Genomic DNA, 26195 nt, shown 5'->3' on the forward strand with positions numbered 1-26195 from the left:
CCAATCGGAACCAGGCCGTCAGAATGTACCCTCCCCCTCCGGATTTTGATTGGCTTGAACTGAGCGAGTGAGTGTTGTGATATTGAGCTAATATTGACACGCTGTAAATGAAGAAGAGACAATGGCTGTGTAGAGACAATTGTGATTAGTTTTTTTAGATTCACACACAATTTTTTCTGTTGCTCTAAAAAGTCTTTATTTCAGGCCTGGCAAAAACGTCCTCAAAATGACATTAGTAAACAGACGGCGAGGGAAACGGTTCAAGTCCAGCAACGTTCTGCTCCGGAATTAGCTGGACGCCCTTCAACCCAGCACAACCTCAAATATCCTTTTAAACCTTAACATGAATTCTGCTTCCTCACTTCACTGCAGACTGTTTTAGAGTTATTTTAAAACAGATTATTCATCCTCCTCAAATAAATGTAAATTTCACACCCAGTTGGTCTTTTGAACAAGCTTTATACACCCACACACACAGTTTTTTACTCCTGCCTAATTGTATTCCATATACAGTTTTCAGGTCCACTTTCTCTCAGAGTTGTTACACGTTTGTGTGTGTGTGTGTGTGTGTGTGTGTGTGTGTGTGTGATCTTTCTCACCTGATTGTCTGTCGCAGGTGCTGGAGTGATTGTTGCACTGGCATGCTTGGCACCCTGCGCTGCTGAAGTTAAAGAAGGCCGGCTGGCAGTCGTCACACTTGTCGCCGTACACTCCGCTTTTACACTCGCACACTCCTGAGCTGAGAAACACAATAGAGAAAGTGTGTGAGATTGGACTATTGATATACAACACTGCGCACACGGTCGGCGATGAAAACAAAGCGCAGGAAACATACAGACTGAACTGTTTTTGTATATTTTTTTAATCTCATGTACATTATTAACTAGCACAGATGAGCCACACACCAAACTTACACACACACACACACTCAACTGCTGTCTCTCTCTTTCAGAAGAGAGCAGAGCGAATTACAGATGTTAGTACACAACCCTCACGTGTTTTTGTATGCACACACATTCATGTGTTTGTGTATACAGTAGTTTTATGTGTGTTTGTGTATGTGTGTGTGTATGTGTGTATGTTCGTGCATGGGCATGCAGGTTTACGCGTGTGCATGTATGTGTTTTTGTGTGTGTATGTGTGTTTACACGTGTGCTTATATGTGTTTGTGTATGCGTATGTGTTTGTGCATGTTTGTGTTAATAGATGTGTGTGTGTGTGCATGTACGTCTTTGTGCATGTGTGTGCGCGCACATGTGCGTTCGCACATGTGTATCTGTTTGTGTATGTGCGCATACAGTATGTGTTTGTTGGGGTTGTGCGTATGTGTTTGTGGTGGTGTGCGTGCACATGCATGCTTGTGTGTGCATGTATGTGTGTGTGTGCATGTATGTGTGTGTGTGCATACAAGCGTGTATGCATGTATGTGCAGGTGTGTTGTGTTTGTTGCGTCTGTATACTGTATGCTTGTGCATGTTTGTGTGTGTATGTGTTTTTCTCATTCAAGTATTTATATCCTGATCCATATGATATGACATCATCGTCTCTTACCCCCTCAACTGATTATAATTTACTCAGTAAAACCACCATCTGTGGAAAAACACATTAATATACTGTACTGTAAGTACAGAGTGAAAGGAAATGACCAAATAACCGTTGACATTCTAAACTTCCCTTTTAAGATTTGATTGTGGTCGTTTAACACACACATCCCTTCCCTTTAACGTGAATGTCTTGTTGTTGTAACAGAGACATAACACTGGAGTCTCAGAAGAGGAACAGGTGTGTCAAGTTGTTTAGTGTTTGTTTGCGGGATTAAATCATGATGCACGGCCCTTTTTGAAGATTGTACCTACGGCCCCACACACCCACACTGCTAATGGAGTATACACTTTAAAATACACACACGCACTCAATCAAAGCCAAGACAGCAAAAGCTTTCCTTCGGCTCTGAGCCTCGTCCTGAGATCAAACGCTGGACGTTTCTCTCCGAGCTGTCAGACTGAAAGGCCTGCTACTCTCACCCTGAAACACTCTCGACACTTTTACTCACATGCTCGCTTGCTCACTTCAGACCCGGCCGTATTTGTGTATCTGGGATCAGTTTTGCATGCTTCCACTGTAGGCAAGCATGTAAATGCCAACAGCTTACCAGTTAGCTCTTTGGCTTTAAGAACATCAAACAGCACTGACTTGAAAAAGAAACCCCGTTTTCTCTCTCTGGTGGTGTTTTTTCCCCTCATCTCCTGACAAGAAAAGACGCTTTCATCCTGCCCCAGAGTGTGGGAAGAGCAGGGGGGAAAAAATTCAGGTCTTGTTCCTGAACCTGAACATCTGTCACTGATAATGCTCCACAGTGCGAGACACACGAGAAGGCACTATAGCAGAGCGGTGTCTCTCTGAGAGGAATGGCCCCCGCCTTCAGAAGCGCCTCCATACCCTACCCTTTCTCACCTCCGAAATAAAGACATACAGTTCTTTCTTTTTCAAACCCAACAAAAGGTCATTAGACTTTGATTTATTTATTTTTTCCTTTTCTGAAGGTGTATGAATCTGGATCGCATTCTGGCTCAGAGGGATATTTATTTATTCTCTAGTTTTCATTACATTTACGCTGCACCAAAGTAATAGGCGTAGATTACACAGTGATTTCGTGGGGTTCTCTCTGGGTAAACACTAATCGCTATTTAATGCTCTTAGTGGATTGAGCATCTAAACGTTGGAAAATTACAGCACAGATAAAAATAAGACAAAAAAAATTACCTTATTTAATTTACCTAGATTACCCTAACAGCTCTAAAAGCAGTGTGCTTCTTCTACGTAACTGGTGCATACTTAACCTGTATCGCACGAGAGCGAGTGCTGTTATACCGAATATCATCTCTGATATTAACGAGGGCGTTAAGTGCGTTAAGATCCAGGTTCCAGAATTAAAGAGATAGTTTGTTACAGTATGTGGGGTGTACAATCCATTGTTCCACACACCAACTTATTGCACTAAATCAGGGGTTACAAAGTTATAAAATGGTTAATTTGAGTGACAGCTGCACTACGGGATTTAAACTGCTAGCTGTCTGTTGTACATCACTTAAGCTAACCAGGAATACTAACTGGAATCACTGTAGTTTAATTCACCACAAGAAAAGTAGGAGTTGATATGGGGAGGGCCTGATACGTCTGTATTGCTTTAATCCTGTATACAGGGTCACGGGGGGTACAAGGCAGGGTCGAGACTTAGGGTACGAGGCGGGGGTACACCCCGGACGGGGTGCCAATCCATCGCAGGACACACACATACACACACTTCACACACTACGGGCAATTTGGAAACGACCCCAAATGGTGGGTGGTATTTGAGTTAGATAGTTGGGTTCCAAACACCACACAGCCTCCGTTCGTTCCACCCAATTTCCCCCATTTTATGGAGTAACCGGGGTTTAAATGGAGTCAGCCACTACCAAGATGATGATGGCCAGAGCTGAGCTTCTTCAGAAAACCTATAGGTGGGCTCGCAACGGGTTTGTCCAGTTCTATTTATACAGGGTACAGAATGTAAAACTCCTGATGCATTAAAGCTGAAATTGTGCCAGATTGCTGTGTCAATGAAAAATATTACTGATATTATATGCAGACCCCAGCCATTGCCTTGTTGCAATAAAGAATGGTTGGTTCGCGTCAAAATAACATCCACATGAACTCCTGCACCCAAGGATTCCCAGTGGAACATGTGTCTTGCTTTCTGTATGGATTATCAATATACATCCTTATTGTATGCCTACGTAGACAATCCCTAATAAAATGCCTGTAAAGATTAAAAGCCATAATCATGGGGCCACAAGCAAATCTATGATTAACCTAAGACACTTTAGCGATTAGCAGCAAATGCACATCATCATAGTGGTTTCTCTCCAAGACTAAGAGGCTCATAAAACTGTGCAACATCTGCAATTAGTTCTTTCCCTCCCACACACACAAATAACTTTCATTTAGTTCCTTCTGATGTAGATCCCCCCCCCCCCCGGCAGGCCCTATCATAAGCGCGTGTTCCCGACCCACTGTAATTGGCCTACCTGCTGTTGTGCAGGATATGTTTGATGCTTCCTCTCTGATAATAACCTTGAGCCTTTCGCCATAATAATACATCAGTGCAGAAGCTCAAGCTCATTAAAAACATGGAGGAGGAAATTAACCACAAAGCAAGATGAAATGCACACCGGCTCCTGTGCTAGTCAGCGACATCTTCGTTTTAACAGAGAATTAGATCCTTCACTCAGAAGGCATGTGGAGATGATAAATAAAATTTTAAAAAAGAGGCAGGAAGAAAACACCGTCATTTATGAACAAATACCACCTAGATGTGTCACAAGGCTCTCTCTGTTTTTATTTTTGAACTATAAGCATTGTCGACTTTTAATTAAACTGATCCATCAAAACAATGAAACCAACTCGGCGGATTTTGTTTAAGTGTCCCTCTTGTGAGGATTGAGATTAAATTTAAGAATTCCGAGTATTAACACTCTTTTTTTTTTTTTTTTTTTTGCTTTTTTATGTTTTAAAGTGTGGATGGGAACTCTCGCTTTAGGTTCTGAAGCTCACAAGTCAGACATTGTAGGTACATTTGGCAGTGAAAAGGGGTCAGGATGAGCACTCTGATCCATCTGCACCACACCAGTACAACACACAGTGACGCTCTGTGTGCTCTTACACCTTTTTAAACACAGACCTCGGGTCTGGTCTCCCCGTGCTTGGTGGGTTTCCTCTGGGAACTCGGGTTTCCTCCCACAGTTCAAAGACATGTAGATTAGGCTAAATAACATATCCCAAATGTGTGAACGAGTGCATGAGGCTCCAGGCTTTGCTAAGCTATATGGGCTAAACTATGGAAGTATAATAGTGCCAAAATTCCTCAAAGCAAAATAGCAGGTTGAATTACATGAACTGAAAAAAACGTGTTGCAATAAATATGTTTGAATTTTTCTGCATTGCAATTTGATCTGAATTGAAAAAAATCCTTAGAGCATTTACAATGTTTGAAATTTTTGCCACTGCAATTTATTGTGGTTGTATATTTCAAGTAAAAATGTAATCCAAGCATTTAAAATTTAATGCAAAAAGATTCAAGTTACTAAATTGCAGTTCAAAAATATTTTCAAGTGTTAAAAATACAATCTTCATTATTTTTCAATCTTACAAATTCAGGTCGATAAAATTCAGGTAACAAAATTCAGGTTGCAAAAATTCAGGTAATAAAATTCGGGTTGCAAAAATTCAGGTAACAAAATTCAGGTCACAAAATTCAAGTCGCTAAAATGCAGGTCTTTACATCCGGGATATCACAGGCAGAGCAGTGGAGAGCCGATTGCTGCTGTCCGTGCCGCAGTGTACTTTAAAGTGTGCTTCCTGCTCCCTGTGCAGTCTACTTCTCAGAAACTACTTACCGATCGGAACGCAGCCCTCTTAACTAACAGGCCGGGTTGCCAGTTTCACAATAAAGTGTGTATGTGTTAAAATTACTCCTCTGCCGTAAACACTATATTCAAAGCAAAGCCAGCGCTCTTTCATTCACATGCGCGAGCGATGGGTTTCCCGCCCCTGAGCTCGGTAATGTTACAGTCTGTGGAAAAATTCTGTACAGCAGCAGAAACAAATTTAGGAAGCAGTCAAACAGCATGAGTTCAGCGCGTGACACCAGAGTAACTGCAGAAGTCTGACTCTGTGCAAATAAACTGATAGGGACAATTCCAGACAAAGAATAAAGACAGATATATACGATAGATAGATAGATAGATAGATAGATAGATAGATACTTTATTGATCCCGAAGGAAATTCCAGATATCCAACAGCAATAGAGACAGTAACAGTAAGACAGGTTATAGACTCCACACTGTATATCTTACAGTCAGTATACAGTCAGTATACACAGGGTGATGTGGGAACTGACCAGAGTTACTTGTGCAATGATGGACAAAAACTATATATAAAAAGTATATAAAGATAATAAATATAAATTACAATAAAAAATAGAAATGGGGTTAATTGCAGTGCAGCTATTGATGTACAATGTTATATGTGACAAAGTCACAGTGCGACAGGTATTTATGAGTCGCCGTATAAAGCTTAAATCAAACTTCACTCATGCACACACATATGAAACAGTCACATATACATATATACTACTAACTGTTTGAATAACTACATGAAGACTTATGACTTCATACTAAATATTAAACTGAAATGTTGTAATTGCATTGCATAAAATAATTTATATAATTTATTTATATTATATTTTAATCAGACTGACATTAAACCGTACTATCCACACTTTACGTTTTTCTTAATTACAAAGTTTTTGTGTTTACCTTTATTTATAAGCAATATAAATTTAACAAAGTCTAAACAGCATGTATGTTGTTGCTGCTGCTGAGGAAATTAATCACATCTGGTTACTGAATGTGACTGAACATTACCGAGCTCAGGGGCGGGAAACCCATCGCTCTCGCGTGTGAATGAAAGAGCGCTGGCTTTGCTTTGAATATAGTGTTTACGGCAGAGGAGTAATTTTAACACATACACACTTTATTGTGAAACTGGCAACCCGGCCTGTTAGTTAAGAGGGCTGCGTTCCGATCGGTAAGTAGTTTCTGAGAAGTAGACTGCACAGGGAGCAGGAAGCACACTTTAAAGTACACTGTGGCACGGACAGCAGCAATCGGCTCTCCACTGCTCTGCCTGTGATATCCCGGATGTAAAGACCTGCATTTTAGCGACTTGAATTTTGTGACCTGAATTTTGTTACCTGAATTTTTGCAACCCGAATTTTATTACCTGAATTTTTGCAACCTGAATTTTGTTACCTGAATTTTGTTACCTGAATTTTATCGACCTGAATTTGTAAGATTGAAAAATAATGAAGATTGTATTTTTAACACTTGAAAATATTTTTGAACTGCAATTTAGTAACTTGAATCTTTTTGCATTGAATTTTAAATGCTTGGATTACATTTTTACTTGAAATATACAACCACAATAAATTGCAGTGGCAAAAATTTCAAACATTGTAAATGCTCTAAGGATTTTTTTCAATTCAGATCAAATTGCAATGCAGAAAAATTCAAACATATTTATTGCAACACGTTTTTTTCAGTTCATGTAATTCAACCTGCTATTTTGCTTTGAGGGATTTTGGCACTATTATACTTCCATACTAAACGCTATAGAGAATACATGAATGAATAAATGAATGAATGAATGAATGAATGAATAAATACATCTACATCTTCAAACAATGATTTTGTCCAGTTCTCATCTCTATTCAATAACTAGACTATCAAGCCTCTCCTCATCGGAACATGCTTAATCTTTTGTCATTTTAAAGCCACATAAATACTGTGTACAAACTCTGAAATAAAGTGTGAAATTCATCTTTCTGACTCGGGTCTAAGGAAGCGGAAGCCCTGACCGATGCCGAGCTCTGTGCCACGGGCGGTGGGTTTGAGACGGCCGACTCTATAATCCTCCAGAGCAGCAGTTCAGGGCTTCGCTGTGGTTCGTCTCACGGTCAGAACAGATATATTAGGGCACAGAGAATGAGGAGGGGAAGTGAACGGACCTGGCGGTGGTTCATAATTTGTGTGAAGTGTATAGTATACACAAAGACTTCACGTGAACTCACACCAAAGAAATAACTCAAGAAGAAGCTTTGCGCAAATTGGTGTTACGTCACAGAGTCCATGGAGAACCCTGTTTTGGGGGGGGGGAAATGATCTTAGTGCTCTACTGCTATCAGTATTCTCAGTGTTATATAACAGCTTACTGGCAAAAACAAAACACTTTCAGTGATTAAAGATTTAAACACTCAGACAGTGTGTACCTCTAAAGATACACAGCTGGACAAAGGCTTGGCTAAGCAACACACTGACATCACTGAATGACGACAACAGTTTTCTTTTACTGCTTAACCGCTACTGATGAGTTTAAGGCTATAAATAATTGTGTTTGTGATTACATTTTGTTTCATCGTGGTGCTTCATGTTATGACTTTTAACCGGTGCCATGGGGAAGAATAAAAGCACACTTCTTCATCTTGTCGTGTCTTTGGTTTTCCAATGATACCAGGCAGTAAATCTGTGAAATAAAAATCTGTGCTAATGTCTCAAGCCCTTTAGCTAGTCTTTTTTTCCAATGAGCTGCCTTCAGCTACTGTAAATCATTTACATAATTGCATGTAATTGCCTACAACAGGCCGTGATGTTTTAGGGTTAGAAAACTGAACTGCAGCCTTGTTTCATATTTGTATTAAATACAGCAGTGGTGAGTGATAGGAGCTCAAATCAATATCACCATTAACTGAACAATTTACCTTGATAATGATTAATAATCTATCAATCCATCTATCTAACTATCCATCTACTGTACTGTACTTATCTATCCGACTATTCATCCATCTACCTATACATATATACAGTACATACCTATTTATCCATCTACATGTTTATATCCTAGTATTTCCCCAGATTTACTTAACAAGAACAGGACTGTGATTATGTGTGCGCCTTTTACTAGTGTATAACTTACAAATTACCTTTGAGTCCCAAACCCCATCATGATGTGTAGAAGTACTTTAAACAAAGACTTAATGAAACGATGCCACGCATGCTTTGTGAAACTAGAATGGCCTTCAACAGCAGCAGCATAAACACTGTGCATGGGCATAAACACCATAGATGGGCATAAATACCGTGGATGGGCATGAACTTCATGGATGGGCATAAACACTGTGCATGGGCATAAACACTGTGCATGGGCATAACACCGTGGATGGGCATAAACACTGTGCATAGGCATAAACACCGTGGATGGGCATAAACACCGGGCATGGGCATAAACACCGTGCATAGGCATAAACACCGGGCATGGGCATAAACACTGTGCATGGGCATAAACACCGGGCATGGGCATAAACACTGTGCATGGGCATAAACACAGTGGATGGGCATAAACACTGGGCATGGGCATAAACACCATGGATGGGCATAAACACTGTGCATGGGCATAAACACTGGGCATGGGCATAAACACCATGGATGGGCATAAACACTGTGGATGGGCATCTTAACAGAAAACACCCCTGTGATCTCTGACCTTATATCAGCAGCGGTGTAAATATTTTTGAGCAGGTTTAATCTGAGTGTTGGTTGTTGGTCTTAATGTCAGAGAGTCTCGTACGTGTTGTGTTTCAGACAAGGATTTGATGGAAGGCTCTATACAGCAGACACAAAAAGCTACACTTTTCTATGCACATACAGACTTATATACCTTAAATTAGGTCAATCTTTACCGTCTCACAGCAACACAATTTTTTGCAAATAAATAATACATATATAAATATAAATAAATAATGAATTTTCTGATTACGATTGGCAACAGCTAATGAGGTAAATCGTTCTCGACATATTATACAACACTATCTACAATAATTAATCGCCCAATATATTAAGCATCGCCTTCACCAATTACTCTTACACTGCATAACCTCTTGTGATGATCAGAATTGTTGGGTATTGTTTTTCTTTTCCAATAAAAAATATTTATTTTTATATAAAGTCTGTTGTTATATTTATTTTTGTTGTAAAAATTTTATTTTTAAAATAACAATAGCAATAATAATAATAATAATAATAATAATAATAAGTAGGTGTTACATAAGTGCTACACTTTTCTTCTTAAATACATCCCATACATTTATCAAATCAGATATCTTTATTAATGATGAAATTCATTAAGGGCCACCCAATACGATATAGTAATATTACAGTACTTTAGTGCAAATTGGATTCTGATCATCACAATTTTAAAAATATTTTGATTCGATATTACTTTTTCTTCTGATTTTTTTTTTATTACAATTTTAAACAAACTTGGCAAATAATGTGCTCAACCCAGGCGGCAGGTGGTGTAGTGGTTATCCCTGTCCACTTGTGCCTCCAATGGCAATTGTCGTTTCCCAAAAAATGTATTCTACTGGGATATTCTCCAGGCTCCTGCGACCCTAAATACGAGATTCTACGGTGCAGACGGTGAGTAAGTGAATGAGAGCGTGAGTAAGTAAGTGAGTGAGTGAGAGAGTGAGAGAGTGAGAGAGAGAGAGAGAGAGAGAGAGAGAGAGAGTGAGTGAATGAGTGAGTAAGTGCTCATACAACATGGGATGCTGTGCAGTGTGAACAGTCTAGAGTGTGCCACCTGCAGGATGATCAAGAAACAGCAACATTTCACCACTTCAAAAGCAAACATACAATACCGTGCGAAAGTCTCAGACACATGCAAATAAACGCTGTAGCACAAACATATAACAGATAAAATACTAAGAAGCAGAGTAAACAATAATTATTAAAACAAAATCAGTATTATGTGTGACAACGCTGAGGACTTTTTAGTATCAGGTACAATTTGTTCAGTTTTATAAAGAAATTTGCTAAAAAGTTTTACTGAGCATCCTGCAGAAACACCAACACTTCTTCTTCTGTTTCTCCTGCTTTTTCTTAAAAAACCCAACAGCTTCCACTTTGTTTCCACTTGCCTAAAAAATCGTTTCTCACATAATACACTGCTTTCTTCTCCAACCGACAATATTTTTCTGCAACTTATATAAATTACAAAAGTATTTTTAGAAATCTGACTTGGAGTCAGTGTTGCTATACACAAATCGGCAAATAAAATAATTACAATTTGTAAACTTCTAACAAGTAATTCTCACTGTGGACGTTCAACACGTCTCTGAATCCAACAACAGCGTATATTTATGTTTCACTCGCATGATGACACGAAAACTCTCGAGTATTCAAAAGGACAACAGCAAACTATGACAGAAAATATGACGGAAGGGTGGGAAGGATGAAAAGGACGAAGTGAGCCATCGCAGACGGAGTGGAAAAACATACTGAAGGCCAGAAGGGAGACAAAACACAGCATCGCAAGAGAGACGTCACTGCCAACGTGATATTATCCAGCTTGGTTATCCGAAAAACTTATCTGATTTAACCTGTAACTGTTTCGCTTACCATGCTAATCCACAAACAAGCCCGGTGGAGGCATATGTTTCCATGGCAACAACCCCTAGAAATGCAAGCGGCTATGATCAGAGGAACTCAGAAATGAAAATCACAATGTTGTAATCACAAAAAGAAAAAAAAAAAGGAAAGAAATGCTGCATGAGCTGGAGCACAGTCTGCTCAAACAAACACAAGGAGGCTAATGGCTGTAAAACGCCGGCGCCTCCTCTTCAGGAAATGACAAAGTGCTTCGCAGGCCTCCAAAGTCTCTGCAATAATGAGCACATCTGCAAAATTGAATCCAGTGTCTCTGAAAAACAATTAGGCATAATTAGTGGATAAATATTGCTGATTGGTCTTATTGATGCTGGAGGAAAGCTCTGAGAAGTAAAAAAAAAATAAAAAATGCTAGCTCTATAAAGGAGAAAGTGTTGTGAGTGTCAAAACGAGGCCATTTTTTGCTTTTATAGCTTTTTGCTGTCGTTTTGGGTCTTTTCTATCTCATTAAGAAATAGGCACACTCCTCCTGAGTCTAGTAACAAGATCGCTCACTTCCTGGGTATTTCCACAGCTATTTTGTTTGAACTTGATGCAAATGAAAAGGGTCGAATTGTTAATCACGTCAGAATAAATTATTTTATTAACAAAACAGGCCTAATATGGTGCTGGAAGTACAAAATTATGAATTGTGATACTGCCTGACAGTGCATGTTTTTTTTTCCCCCTAAAGGACAGACTAGTCTTAGTGCATGCTGTCATCCTGTGCATTTCTAACTCATTTCTACCAATGAAGGGAAGCAAAGCTCATCTTTCCAGAAGCAAATCCTGCCAACAAATGGCAACCAACGCCAACCAGCTCCCAAGGTCCGATACCCACGGAGAACTCATCTGCTGTGTCCTTATCACCTTCTTAGAGCAAAAACAGCAGGACTGGGACGAAGATCAGGGAGGATGCGGCACCACCAGAGACTCATGATATAAGCAGATCATGCTTGCACATTAAGCAGGATAATTCCCCTCCTCAAGATTATCATTATCATTTTCAAGCTTGCTTCGCTTGAAAACAGGTACAGCGGTCCTTCAGAACTGAATAAATAACTGAATAAACATTGGAGCATTGTTAAGCCCGCTGCAAACAGACAGATTAGACCGCAAATAGCAGCAGCAGCAGCAGTTAATCTTCGAGTCTCAGTATCACAAATAAATCTAAGCACTGAGGATCCAGAGTCACTCACGGGAATGCTGCGTGTGAGGCGTGAATATGCACTGATTAGATCGTCCGGAACATCTCACACACTAGTTTTGTCACAATACTGTACCCAAACATTTGTTTTAATACTAATCCTAAACATGAGTTCTGATACTTCTTGAGACCTTCTCTCTGAGCCAGAGACACTACACGACTATAATTGAAAAAAAAAAAAAAAAATCTTCTGGCTATAAATAAATGTGTTACAGAAGAGAGACTAATTAGCTTGTGAGATACTGTACCTAGAAAACATTCTGATGAAACTGATAATGTGAATGATGTATCATAAACTAGGACTCTACTGACGTTAACGTCAGATTGTCGCTGTGTTTTGAAAGCCGAGCTGTTTCTTGGACAGGAAAAAATAGAGTATAATATAGTGTAAATCATTAAATTTGAAATAGAGTTTCATTTCTGTTTGCAGGAAAAATAACGCAATAAATTTTTGTTTGTTTTTATAGCAGTTTGCTGTAGTTGCCAAGACTATTCCTGGGTTTTATAAAGAACAATATTTTTCTACAGTTTTGCACAAATGTGCATTACAAAAAGGGGGGGGAGAGACCATTGCAAAATAATCAGTTTATGTTTTGTTTTGTTTTTTCTTACAGTTGCTTGTATTGGTGAGATAAACAGTTTTGTAATTTTTTTTGTAAACTGCTGACAATATTTCTTCTAAATTCTAAATAAGTTGTTGGCCTTTCGACTAATAATTTGTAATTTGTAATAATTTGTTTTGCCTAAATAACATCAAGAAATTAGTATTTGATGGAATAACGACCCCGATTTGCACTTACAGCTTTCATGCGTTTCGGCATTCTCTCCACCAGTATTCACATAGCTGTTGGGTAACTTTATTGTTGGGTATACTTTTCTTTTAGCAAAAAAGGAAACAGCTAAGCTTTACTTGAAGGTTTGTGATGATCCTTCTTCCTCTTGATGACATCCAGATGTTTTCTGGAATAAACTGCAGTGGTCTCTTATTTTTTTGTACACCAACATTATGACCACAAAACAGTGATTGCACTGTGTGTCCTGACACCTTTCTGTGGAAACCAGCATTAACCTTTTTTCAGAGATTTGAGCTACAGTACCTTCTCAATTGGATTGCACTACATGTTTCAACCTTTGCTCCTCATGTGCTTCAGTGGGCTTTGATCAACCATGACTCCGTTACCGGTTCACTGTTTTTTTTTTTTTTTTCCCTTATACAGTACTACAGTACTTCTGTTAAGTCTTGACCACTGCAAAAGCTGAAGTTCTGGAATTGATCCAAGACAATCTCTAGACATCACAATTTAGCCCATGTCACTTAATTCCTTATGATTGCTTATTTTTTTCTGACTTCAGAACATCAGGGAAAGGAAGGTTCACTTGCTGCCTAATAAATCCCACCCTATTCCAGGTGCCATTGTAACAAGATTCTGACTGGGTTGGAGCCTACGAAGCTGAAGCTTTTGTGAGATTGTCCCCATGTATCGAGTACAAATTTTGCAAAAATATATAAATTACAAGACTGAAAAGAAATGGTGTCCGGTTTGGTGTGTGTAGAGCTGGTAGAGTCAGAATTTGGTGTAAAGGACACCATCCATAAGATCATCTCAAACTGGTTTCTCGACATGACAATGAGGTCACTGTAAAATAAGGTCAAATGGCCTCCACAGACACCAGATCACAATCCCATGGTGCATTGCTGGGATGTGGTGAAACGGGAGTTTCACATCGCCGATGTGCAGACGACAAATCTGCAGCAACTGTGTGATGCGATCGTGTCAATATGGAACAACAGCCCTAAGGAATTGGTAAACCTACATCATGAAGAATTATGATTGGAACGGTTGGAATGCAACGGACACTAGCAAAGTGAGCTTAATGAAGTGGCTGGTGACTGTAGTAATGGCTTTAAAACTCTAGTACTGGGGTACTTTTTTTTGTTCATATGTTAGAAGAAGGTTAGAAACCTGCGAACCATGGGGAAACCCAATAGTTTAACCCGAGCTTCGACTCAAAGAACCGACCCAGTAACGCAGCAATCCTCACAGTCACGTAAAAATAACTTATTTTCTAACAAATTAAGATAATGTGAACATCTGGAGATAAACCCCACGCTCCATCATCCTGATCTTTGTTTCCTTAGGCACGTGAGCGTTTTTTAATAATCAGTGAAGCGAGCAGTTACTATTATATTTCAGAAATATTTCAGGGAGATTAATCTCATGTAATTGTAAGAGGCACACAGTAAGGTGAGCTAATTCGTCTCATAATGCATCAATGGGCGACTAATTACACTACGGATCTGTTTAATAAAATAAAATAAGAGGTATTACTTAAGATAGTTGTCGGGTTTGCTCCTTTTTTGGGCATGATCATCCTTGATTTTTATTTAATGTATTTTTTTAAATAAAAGAAAACTGTGAGGTAAACATCAAACTGGTGCTACATTTCGAAAAAGAAAAAGTCAATCCATACGTGGAAGAAAAAAAAAAGAAAAAGAAAACAAGCTTCAAAAATAGTGCTGTCTGAAAATGTTTAAAGGCAGTGGGTACGCTGAACAAAGAAGCTCTGTACTGAGACCCGAGCTGGAAAGGACTAACAGCCCCTACGTCTGCATGCCAGAGCTGGTCTGAGTGAATGCAGGGGACTAACTGAGCGAGAATGAAATGGAAGGAATGAGGGAGGAGAGGAAAACGTGCTCTTTGAAATGACATAATTGGCGTCTCTCCATCGATCCTTCTTCCAAAGAGACAACGGCGTATAAGCAGGCCCCGAACATGACTACTCATTAGTGCAAAATTTACATCCTACGATTTTTTTAAAGATATCCTATCTTTTTTTTTTTTTTTTACATATGGTATTAATTAAGAATAACATTAAACTTATTTATCATTAGGTTTGTGTTTGGAGCAGAGTGAGAAAACAGAGGTAGCGCTTATTGTAACATGTTTAAAACGGTAGCAAAGGAGATTTTGGTGCTGCTCGGTAACCTTGCTGCTGTACAGTATGATTTAATCCACAGGGATGTGGTTGTGAAATTTTCTCAATTGAGATGCAGCCAAACACAAAAAGGTGGAAAAACCACTACTTGGGTAAAGAGAAAATAACAGCAGATTGACGTAATCGTGTACATGGATGGAAATGCATTTTAGATTTTGTTTTCTTTCCACTAATTTAAAGTAATAACTGTCTGATCATACAACATGAAACTATGCCACTGTACAACCCTACTACTTAGAAACCCTCCAAAGTCACAATGTAACACATGCGAACTGAAAACACGAGCCATTTGTTTTCGGGTTCGGAACAAGAACAGACCTTGGAGGGTCACTTGGCTGCGGCTTACAAGATGCCAGCTCACTTGATGGATGAACCCGAGGAGTACAGGCTTTCTGGACAAATTTACAAAAAAAAAAACGAAAAAGGTAACAGCTGAGCAACATTGTCGGGTCCCATTACAGTGTCAAAACCAGAACACGAGGCCTCGCGCGAGCCAAGAGCTTTCACCAGGTCGAAGAAATGAGATGTGATTGAGTGCAGCCAAGAATCCAGAAAAGGACAAAGCACCCATGTCTCGATGCTATTAATCAGGGTTGTTTGTCTGCTTCGGAGCTGAGGGATGGCCTACTTCTCTCCAAATGCAAACTAATTAAAAATGATCAAGCCATGTATAAACGGGCAAGATGGAAAAGTGAGGCTGAGTTGAATTAAAATTCTAATTCGTGATGATTTCCAATTCAGATTTTTCTAAAACCGATATACTTTTCAAAAACGTAGCAGTTGCTGTTAAGTGCTGATTGATTTTTATCTGCCCACAAATTAGTAAAAGGCGGACACCAACAGGTTCTCACAAGAAGCCCTAATTTATAAAATCGGACTGAACCGCATGTGTGCTGCAGATGAAAACAATCTTTCATACTACAGTACAACATTGAGGACTCTCTAAACGAAAATCCTGAAACACACTAAAACCACTACCTCCCACTCCGAGTCCACTTGTACCTAATCCTCTTATAAAAAATAAAAAAAACACAGTTATTTCAGTGTTATGTCATACTTTTGCAACACCGCAAGCTGCTGAGACAGAAATAATTTTTATGCCGATGTCTTTTCCATCTTCATGATTGCTCTCGAACAGCTCAAACAATTAACTGTTTGTTTTCACTACGTGAGGGATAAAGACCTTGACAGCAGGGATATGTATCGTTATAAACAGAGAGAGGCACCATTCTTTAGTACTACCTCGTCCATTAATCAGTTTGTCACTTGAGTGAAAGATTTTTTCCATGAGAGTCTATGAACAGTCACGGATGGACATGTTTCCGTGCAAGGCTGAGTCATGCCTGACGGAGAGGACGTGTTGGTAGAGATGGGAAGTTTCAGCATGGATCGTTGGAGATCTAAAGAACCATCTGGCTCTCAGCATGGACCGTGTATGAAGAAAAATGTTTTAGCACGAACAGGCAGTCAGTCATCACCGGTGACCTAGATACACTGGGTGCACGTTAACAGATGCACATGGACAACTCAAAAAAACAACAACCAAAAAACATGCAGTATTCTCCCAACCGGAGTTGACATGAAAATGAAGACCAGAGAGCAATACGGGCTATCTGACTATCACTATATACATACAGTACTATGAAAAAGTCTTACCCCTGAGTAACCCCTCATTTCTTTATTTTAAATTTTATTAAATGATCTAAATTAAAGATATAAATAAATAGAAACTTTTTTAACTTCAAAGTGCCTAAAGCTACAATTATTATACTTTTTTCCTTTAATGCAACAACCTGAGTAGCAACCTCATTTCCCCTTTCGTCTATTCCAACCACTCAGCATTCAGCATCACTGATATATATCTCTGTGAGACTACTCGGTCTTTACGTTAAAGACTCTTTCAAAAAGACTGAATCAGTCATAAACGTCCCATCACTAGCACACGTAATGCTGGAACAGGTTTGGGTCTTTTAGTTGCAGAGAAGGGAAATTCAGTTACATCAGTATAGGAAATAACCGCAAGTACAATGACACATCTGCAAGAATTATCCATGTCAAATAAGACATGAATGCCATGTAAGCAATGGCAAAATAATGCTAGGGTTAGATTGTGGTTATTACTATGAATAGAAATAAACGAAAAATAACTTTTTAGATACACTGGAAAAAACGAGTGATGACAAAGGGAACAGCAACAGAGCTAAACTGAAAAATGCACTGTGTCAAGCATCCCTTTTCTTCTGGCACAACCCATTTTAGGATAGAAACTATAGGAAAACACAATCAGAGTGGACTAAAGAAAAAGTGTGATGTGTGAAAAGACTATTATTACCAAATCACCCACCAAAAAGTACCCTGGGTCTACCTGATTTGAAAAGCTCTTAGCCCGACAGAACACTATATTCATCTGTCCGCACTTGATGGTTATAAAGTACGGGTTATTAGATCGAATAATTTTCAGTGTCTAAAACAGCATAGAGAATGTCAAAGCTTAAGAACTGTACTTTCTATAATAAGACTCTACTCTCTTTTTTCTTATGAATGTCAGTATTTTTATGCATGCTTTGTTTTAATAGAAACGCATGCCTTGGGGTTCTGCTCACTGGAGTCAACTTTGTTTAAATGTTTAATTTACCCGAGATTGAAATCGGCATATTGCCTCGGCACAGGTAACGACGCGGTAGGGGCAACGTGCCTGAGGCTCCAGCTAAATTACAGAGGAGATTCTGGAGCAGAGCTTAGTGTCCTGTGAATGCCTGACCTGCATCTGCAACCATTTATCAGCCCCTGGCCTGCCGATAGGATTAGCAGCTCGGTACCTCAGCTCGCGGCTTCTGGAGGGTGGTTACTTCTGAGCAGCCTCGTCACTTTGGCGGGGGGGGGGGGTTCAACACTCAAGATGGCGCAAGAATTGCAAGAATCGTTCTTGTTGATGACTGAGTCCTTGCAAGCGCCGCTCATTTCAATACTAAACGTGGGCAGATCAGCAGGAGGTATGCTGACTAACAAGCCTGCGGGTATTTTTGCTTTTACATTTCTTTCAAAAAAGCTTACAATTGGGATTATTACAATCCATGCACAAGGCTCAGTAGCTCAGGCTTATGGGTTTTGTTCAAAGGCTGTTGACTAGCACTGCTGGGATCTGAACCCACAACCTACTAGTTACTAGGTTAAGCACTATGCATTTTTTTTTAAACAGCGGTATTTACTGCACACAGATGATCCCTTAGAGTTGATTATGTGCATTTTCTCCCATTTTAGTGCCAGTAATAAATACTTTAAGTAATTAACTTGTGTGATTTAACTGTCTATATGATTTATAACTGTGTATCGTTGTGATGCAGGCCTCAACAATCGTGTTTGGTCCATTCTGCTACGACTACATTTTTTAAATTTCGAGCTTGAGATTTTTTTTTTTTTATGTTTGATTGAATGTCATATCAAACATCTCCTTCTGCGCCTTCTCTCAGTTATGCTTTGCAGTAATTTCAGTAAAAGTAACTGTTATGCAATATCTGTTAACTCTATCTACAACACGATACACTTTCATTCACCACTGCTCGTAATACACCGAAATAAAAAATCATTGTAAAAAAGTGCGATAACAGATTATCCCATTAACATATTAATCACTAACAGTGCCCGGAAGCTACGTACCCTTGCACTCCAACCAACTACTTAACTGGACTTGTTAAGTTAAATTAGGTTAAGCCTTCATTTGTCACATATACAATGAATATACAGGCCAGGGGTAGCTTAAATGTAAATATACAGTATATTACTGCACAGTGAAATTCTTTTTTTGCACATCTCAGCGTAACTGGGGTTAGAGTGCAGGGTCGGCGATGATAGAGCGCCCCTGGAGTAGACAGGGTTAAGGGCCTTGCTCAAGGGCACATCAATGACATCTGGTGTAGTCGGGGCTCGAAACGTTCAGTAACTCAATGTCTTGACCCTCTGAGCTACCACTGTGCCTAAAGGGAGCTGCTTGCCCCGTGCGAGGATAGAACTCATGACCTTCAGATTTTTGTATAATTTATGTTTTTATTGTATATAATTTATTTCATAGTCTTCTTTTTATTTTGCTTCCAAACGTTTTTTTTTTTTTTTCTTAAAAATCTGCACAGTCTGAAGTTTGTTGCAATTGCAATTCACTACAGTTTTACTTGGACAACTATGTACAGTATGTGACAAATAAAATTCTTTAATGTTCAATCTTATGAGTCTGACGTGCTATTATTTCCTCTTGTCTGTAAATGAGGATTATTTTTAGTTCTTTTCAAAATAGAATCTATTAATATTTGTTTGAATTAGTTAATATGAGGAAATGACATATAAATCTATTACCACTGAAAATTCTCAGCCAAAATGGTCAAAAATGGCACATGCTGTTTCTTTTTTGTTTTTCTTATGTGAAGAAATAAAGGGAAGGGGAAATGTTAACTTTAGACTTTTGTAAAGTAAAAACATGTACACGTAAGTGTCGAATCTAACATTTTGTATTTAACAAATATATGGAATGGCAATGGTTATTAGAAAGTGATTACTATACTGTAAATAACTTGTGTAAAGGCAAACTCAAATATGTTTGAACCCTAGCCACTGCTAATGAAAAGTGAAAAAGTCCATTTTTTACTGTTTACTGCAAAATCACCTTTTAATCACACCTTCCAGCAAAGTGCCGTGAGAAAAAAAAAAGTGCAGCATTTCTTTAAATAATTTTGAACAAGCTGCAGGTTACTAAGACACAATGGATCCTCTCTTTTGCGCTGCAAGAAAACAAAACTAGACAGACAGACACTGCCGACATTTTCTACAACAAATCCCTCCATTTTTCATTTCAAGTCTTGAGATTGTTTCAACACCACTATTGGGGTGCGTCTGGACTAGGGCTAGCCAATCCTCTGGATCAGGTCCAGCTGATTCCTCTTTCACACCCAGGAAAAGGACACGTTTTAACTTGTTCGTTACTGACCGACCTAAAATGAAGTGATGTGTCCTGCTGACTGCTGCTAGCACCCTCGGTCCAGGCGTGATTAAATCCTACAGGACATATTTACCGTGAAGGATGAATGCTGGCGCCCGATCAGTGGAATGTGTTTTATTTGGCTTTACAGTAGTTGGGCTTTAGCATAGTGACTGCAACGCAAGAACCACATGCGGCTACGCTGAAGGCTACACAAAAATACAGCGCTTAAACTGATTTCATATCTAAGCTTGACGTTTATACTAGCGTATGACAATTCACTTGGTTTGCCCGTATTTTGTCTTTTGTGGACACATTTGTTTTAGCATAGAGAAGATGTGTTAATAGCTATTTTGCTAGCTGTATTAGCTACAGTCATGTGTAAAAGCTAATTATGTGTTTCTCTGTAAAAACATTATAAATCATCTTCCAGAACAATCTTCCATGTCCCCTTTTTTTTTTTTTAGACATAAGAGATTTTCTCCAAACAACACTTCCAAACAAGCAGTACTTTTTTAGTCTTCTTCTAATTGTGCCGTCATGGACTTGAACATTTAATTCACTCAATGAAGCCTGTAAGGTCTAAGACTTTTTTCTTTTGGGAAGGCAACTGACTTAAAAGCCTTAATCCTTCTTATTGTAAAATGAATTCCAATGGTTTTACAACCCTTTGTGCAGCTTCTCTAAGACCTTTGCTTATGTCTTTCCCTCTTGTCATGGTGCTAACACACACCTGAATGCTCCAGACCAGCAAACTGCCAAAACTTCAACTTTTATAAAAATAAACTGTTACTTGTTTCTACAAGTTTACTCAATTATAAAATCTCTTTATTCTTGTGTATACAAGTTTCTTTTCCATTTATTACAGCTAGAAAGTTAAAGTGAAATAACAGTACTCCATAAGATTTGTCAGATTTGATTTAGTTTGAACAAAATGCTTGGATTGGTCACTCCCGTGTCACACCCACATGGCATAGAACTGAATTCAATTCTAGAATTATTCAGTGATGCAAAAAAAAAGGAGATGTCCTATCGTTAGAGAACGCAAGCTCGTGTCCTGATAGTTTCACAGCTATTCATGTCAGATAAAACAGAATTATCGTAGTCGCTGGTCAAAAAGGATGGCGTAATCTCTCCCACCTGTCAATCACCTGTGACACTAGCCAATCGTACAAGTCTATAAGCTCATGTACGAAGAGGCTTCCTTTTCTTAGAGAGTCGTTAAACTCTCCTTATAATGAACAAAGTGTAGAGGATTTAAAACAGAACCAATGGCTTTATGCATCTCAGACGAAGTACATGCTAGATATCAATCAGTTGTGTGATGAAAGAGCTATTTAGCATTTAGTTGAGAGATAATGGAAGTGAAAAAAAAAAACACAACAAAACAATTGTGTCGCATGTTGCTGTTGCTTTATCGCTTGTTGCTGAAATCACGGCTCCATGTCAGGCACGTACATGAAAATTAATGATCAGCTGTTGCGTTGTCAGGCACTAGTGTGAATTAATCAGAAAAGAAATAACTGATAATAAAGCGTGTTAATAAGAGCTACAGCAGGAACACGGCGTACACCTGGGAAATCATATCGCTCAGTCCCATCTGTCCCATTAGCCATGGCCGAGTGTTTATGTAGCCATGACCGGGGCAGGAGTAGAAATGAGCATCTTCACAGAACTAACCAGCGCATTCTAGACGTGTTAATGATCATTGCATCATAAAATCCTGAGGCCAGAAACCTCCCGCATTATCTGGCGAGCTCCAGGCCGATTTTCTTAAACAGATTCTGCTTTACCCTTCACCTGGCCCATCCTCTCTCTCTCTCTTTTTCTATTTCTACACTGTAAACTTTTTTATAGATCTTCTTACATTTTATGACTATTATTGAGCCAGTACAAAAACATTTTTGAGAAGAAACCAGCATGTTACATAATTTTTAAGACAAAGTATTTGTCACACCAAATACGGAATTGGTTTCCTTAATTACTGTTTAAAGTTGCTTTAAAGTTTTTTCTTCCTGAGGGAATCCTTGCTCTACAGCATATATTTGCATGCACACACACACACACACACACACACACACACACACACACACACACACACACACAGACAGTACTGTACTTGAAATCTTGAGTCATCCCTCACTTAAATTAAATTACATGATGAAGATTAAATTAAGGGAAAATGAACAAATGTTTTTACTGCGACAGGCTGCGAAGTGCCTGAAGATGCAATTTAAAATTTGGTTGTTTATGTAACAAACCTCAGCAGCAACCCCATTTCTCCTCCCGTCTCAGCCTCAACCTCATCTGTCTAAAAACAACACGGGTGCACGACTGAGGTTCGCAAGATCGCATCTGAATAAACCACAAGACTTCTGAAACAATGTCTTGTTTAGAGAAGAGATCAAAGTGGAGTTGTTTGGGCCTTAATGCCCAGCGTCATGTCTGGCATAAAAAAACAAACAGAGTTTCAGCAGAAACACCTCATCCCCACTGGTAAAGGGGTGATAATTTGGGCTTGTTTTTGCAGCCACAGGACCTGGGCACCTTGCACTTATGGGTCGACCACAAACTTTTCTCAATACCAGAGAATTCTAGAGGCAAATGTAAGACCATCTGTCTGACAGCTAAAGCTTGGTCAAAATTTGGGTGATGCAACAAGACAGTGATCTGAAGCACAACAATACATCTACATCAAAATGGTTGAAAATAAAATAAAAAAAATTTATTGAGGTTTTGGAAAAGTCCAGAACCCAGTTGACATGCTGTGGTGGGGCCTTAAGAGAGCTGTGCATATGCGAACACCAGGAACCCTTAATTAACCGAATGAAAAATGGACAAAAACAATCTAATACAGAGACTAATACAGGAAGTACAGTATACAGTCATACAGGAAGCAATTCCTTCAAGTTATTGTTGGTAAAGGTGGATCTACAAGCCATTGGTTTCATTTTTGTTAAATATTAATTGCATAGAAAAAAAAAAAAAGCTGTTCATCTCAGGTTTTATTTGCCTAATACCAAGACCCAACATGATCAGATGATTTTATTACGTTTTTATACAAAAACACATATAATTAAATGAGGGGGTAGTAACGTTTATAGATAACCAGAGGTCACTGTGTAACTTACCATACAATAAGAATTCCTCTGATCCTCTAAAACTGGTCAGTTACCGGGACTGGACTATAAATTAATTTCAAAAAGTGCTTCAGGAAGCCTAGAAAAATATTTCCTCAAAAATACATTATAAATATAAGAAAGTGGAGGCCAAATGTGAAGAAATGAGGTCTGTCTCAGGACTTTAGCACAGTACATTACTGTATATCTCACTCACATCAGCACTACCCCACTCATCGAACAGCAACTTTTCATGCAGAGCTCCTCAATCACGTCTGGTGAAGTGATCCTGACCCTCCAGGCCTTCACTTAAACAGACCTGTCCAAGTGTGGGAAAATCTGAATAATCAAATCCCATTTCACATAACCGCTATATCAAATATGCAAGCGCATAATAAGACACTGGAGGAAAGTAGAGCCTCCAGTAAAACTTAATTTCAGTCTCCTGATTTCATTTACTTCTCCCTTTGTCTGCGTTTCACAGCAATTCAGCTTCTTTCTCTAATCATCCGGAAAGCAACCAACTCATATTGACTGAACAAAATCCCGTACAGATTTTGTACAAGAGACTGCAGTGAACATTTGGTTCAATTATCCACAAAGAATCCACTTTTTATTATTTTTTTTTTTTTAAATAATAAATTTTTTACTTCTCTTTACATAAGAAAAAGTAAAAATTAAGGTTAGCAGTTTTTTTTTTAAACCATGGCGAGGAAAATACCTGTGATGCAAAATGCAGGAAATTTCACATACAGGGTTTTGATCAAGAGACTGAACGTTGTGTGTTGTGTTAATTTATCCCTATAAGATACTTGTGGAACAAGTTTCACGGCTCATGTCAGAACCCAATCAATGCTTATCCAAACCCCTCCCCCCCCCGGCCCCCCATGGACCACTGCTGCCAGCCAGACTAAACGTCACTAAGCTAAAGGAAAAGAGCTTGAGTGTTTCTGGAGTGATTTATCCGACAGGGAAAAAAAAGCTTACAAATGTCATGTTTTATGATTCATCTTGCTGGAATTTGAGCACTGCAGGAAGACAATGGACAAGCATTGCAGCAGCTTGCTGGTGACATTATCCCTGTGGGTGTGGAAGGAGGGTGGCCTGCATGGAGAAGGACGACATCGAGGAGGTCATATATTGACCAGACTCTGTTTTTTTTTTTTCCTCCACATCTGACATGAATGAGGTCTTTTTTGGTGATATGAAACGAGGCCTGTTTGTGCACACGAAGCCGTAGAACAGTTAAAGACACGGGAAGGGTTGACGCAATGGCCAACATTTAGGCCAATGAAAAGAGCTTTTAGAGATCAATGAGGAATGTTTCATACAAAAGACCAGGGTGGGACAGAGGGAGGAATTGGAGAGACAAAGAGACGCACATTAGGGCTTTTTGTGGTAGACCGCATTAGCTGATTAAAGGGAAAGACGACAAACATCTGGTCTGCCCCTCAGCCAAATGGACTGATAGTGTTTATTAGGCTTGTGCCATATCGTTTCCAAGCTTGCGAGCTACCATTTTAAAAAGAAAGTAAACGATTTAAGTGAGCATTACAGTACTACCAATTTACACTGAAGCAGAGTATGAGGCAAGAATACCAGATGTGTAGTTGGGAACAGTTTGGGGTCAGAGGCACTTTGTGAAACTCGGCTGAAACATGGCTTTTAATTTAATGTTCTTTTGTTTAGTCATTTAATTTCCACATTCTCGAACAATACAAGAGATTTCAAAACTATAAAACAACACACATGGCATTTGATGATTAAGTAACAAACAACATTTGCCCCGTTTGATCTTTAAATCAAACATGTATCTTTTTGAAGATGTTACCGTTTTTTTAACTATTTTTTCCCCACTGGATCCCTAATAATATATTACAAGCCTGTATTTAGAATCAGATAAAAACATGTTTATATCAGCAAACCTGGCTCACACACACATACTGTACAAAAGCAGGTAGTGATGCAGTCTGCCAGCTGACCTGTTTAGCAGATGGTGCTGAAATAGCGTTCTTGGGAATTCTTTCCCCTGCTCCAAGGGAAACTGCATGTTTCATGTGTTGTCACACACCATGCATGAGAGGCTAACCAGTGACGTGGGTCTTTCATTGAGCTCTCGATAGGTTTAAGTTCTAAAATTAGTTAAACAGAATCCTTCAACAGAAGGGGTGATTTGCTTCCTCCAGTAAACACAATGTACGTTCTCATGTCTCTCTGCTGCTGTACAAGCTTCTGTAATATTATCCACTGTATTTAATCACCTTCTTCCAGTGGATTTGGAAAGTTGTTTCCCCCTCTTGTCTTACTGTTTTTTGATTGTATTTCTGACTCATTTCAGTCATGTCAGTTCATGTTAAAACTATACAGTAGCTGTTTGCAAAAAAAACAACAACTCCATAACAGATGTATTATTTATAGTTTTCCATTGGCTGGATATCCACCTTCTCGTGTTGAAACTGAATTTGGTGTCAAATAAAAACCCGGAAATAAATGATCTGAAGGTCAACTTACTCGATTTAAGACTTTTGAAGGCTGCTGCTCAATAAACAAACAAAAAAACATTAAAAAGGATTTAAAGGATCTTATGCACCTTGTCTATCTATCTACCTGTCTACCTAGGGTTAGCGCTATCTAAATATAAATATCTATCTATCTATCTATCTATCTATCTGGGATGGGAATCTCCAGTCACCACCTGATATGATATCATGATACCTAGTACTGATTTGATTTCTTTTGCGATTCGATATTCATTTTTTTTCCCCTGATTTGGTTAAAACTCTAACCAAACAGCAATTAATTCACTCCTCTCACACAGGAT

General features: G+C 38.9%; 1 protein-coding gene across 1 annotated transcript in view; it reads right to left on the reverse strand.

Annotated features, from left to right (window-relative positions):
• The window catches only part of si:dkey-220k22.1 (multiple epidermal growth factor-like domains protein 9), a 118589-nt gene that overhangs the window by 39265 nt on the left and 53129 nt on the right, over positions 1-26195 (reverse strand). Inside the window, exon 3 of the mRNA XM_053485772.1 lies at positions 600-739. Within this exon, the coding sequence (XP_053341747.1) occupies positions 600-739 (140 nt within the window). The remainder of the gene's footprint in view (positions 1-599; positions 740-26195) is intronic.

This window comes from Clarias gariepinus, chromosome 24, assembly GCF_024256425.1.
Source record: "Clarias gariepinus isolate MV-2021 ecotype Netherlands chromosome 24, CGAR_prim_01v2, whole genome shotgun sequence".
Lineage (NCBI taxonomy): Eukaryota > Metazoa > Chordata > Actinopteri > Siluriformes > Clariidae > Clarias > Clarias gariepinus.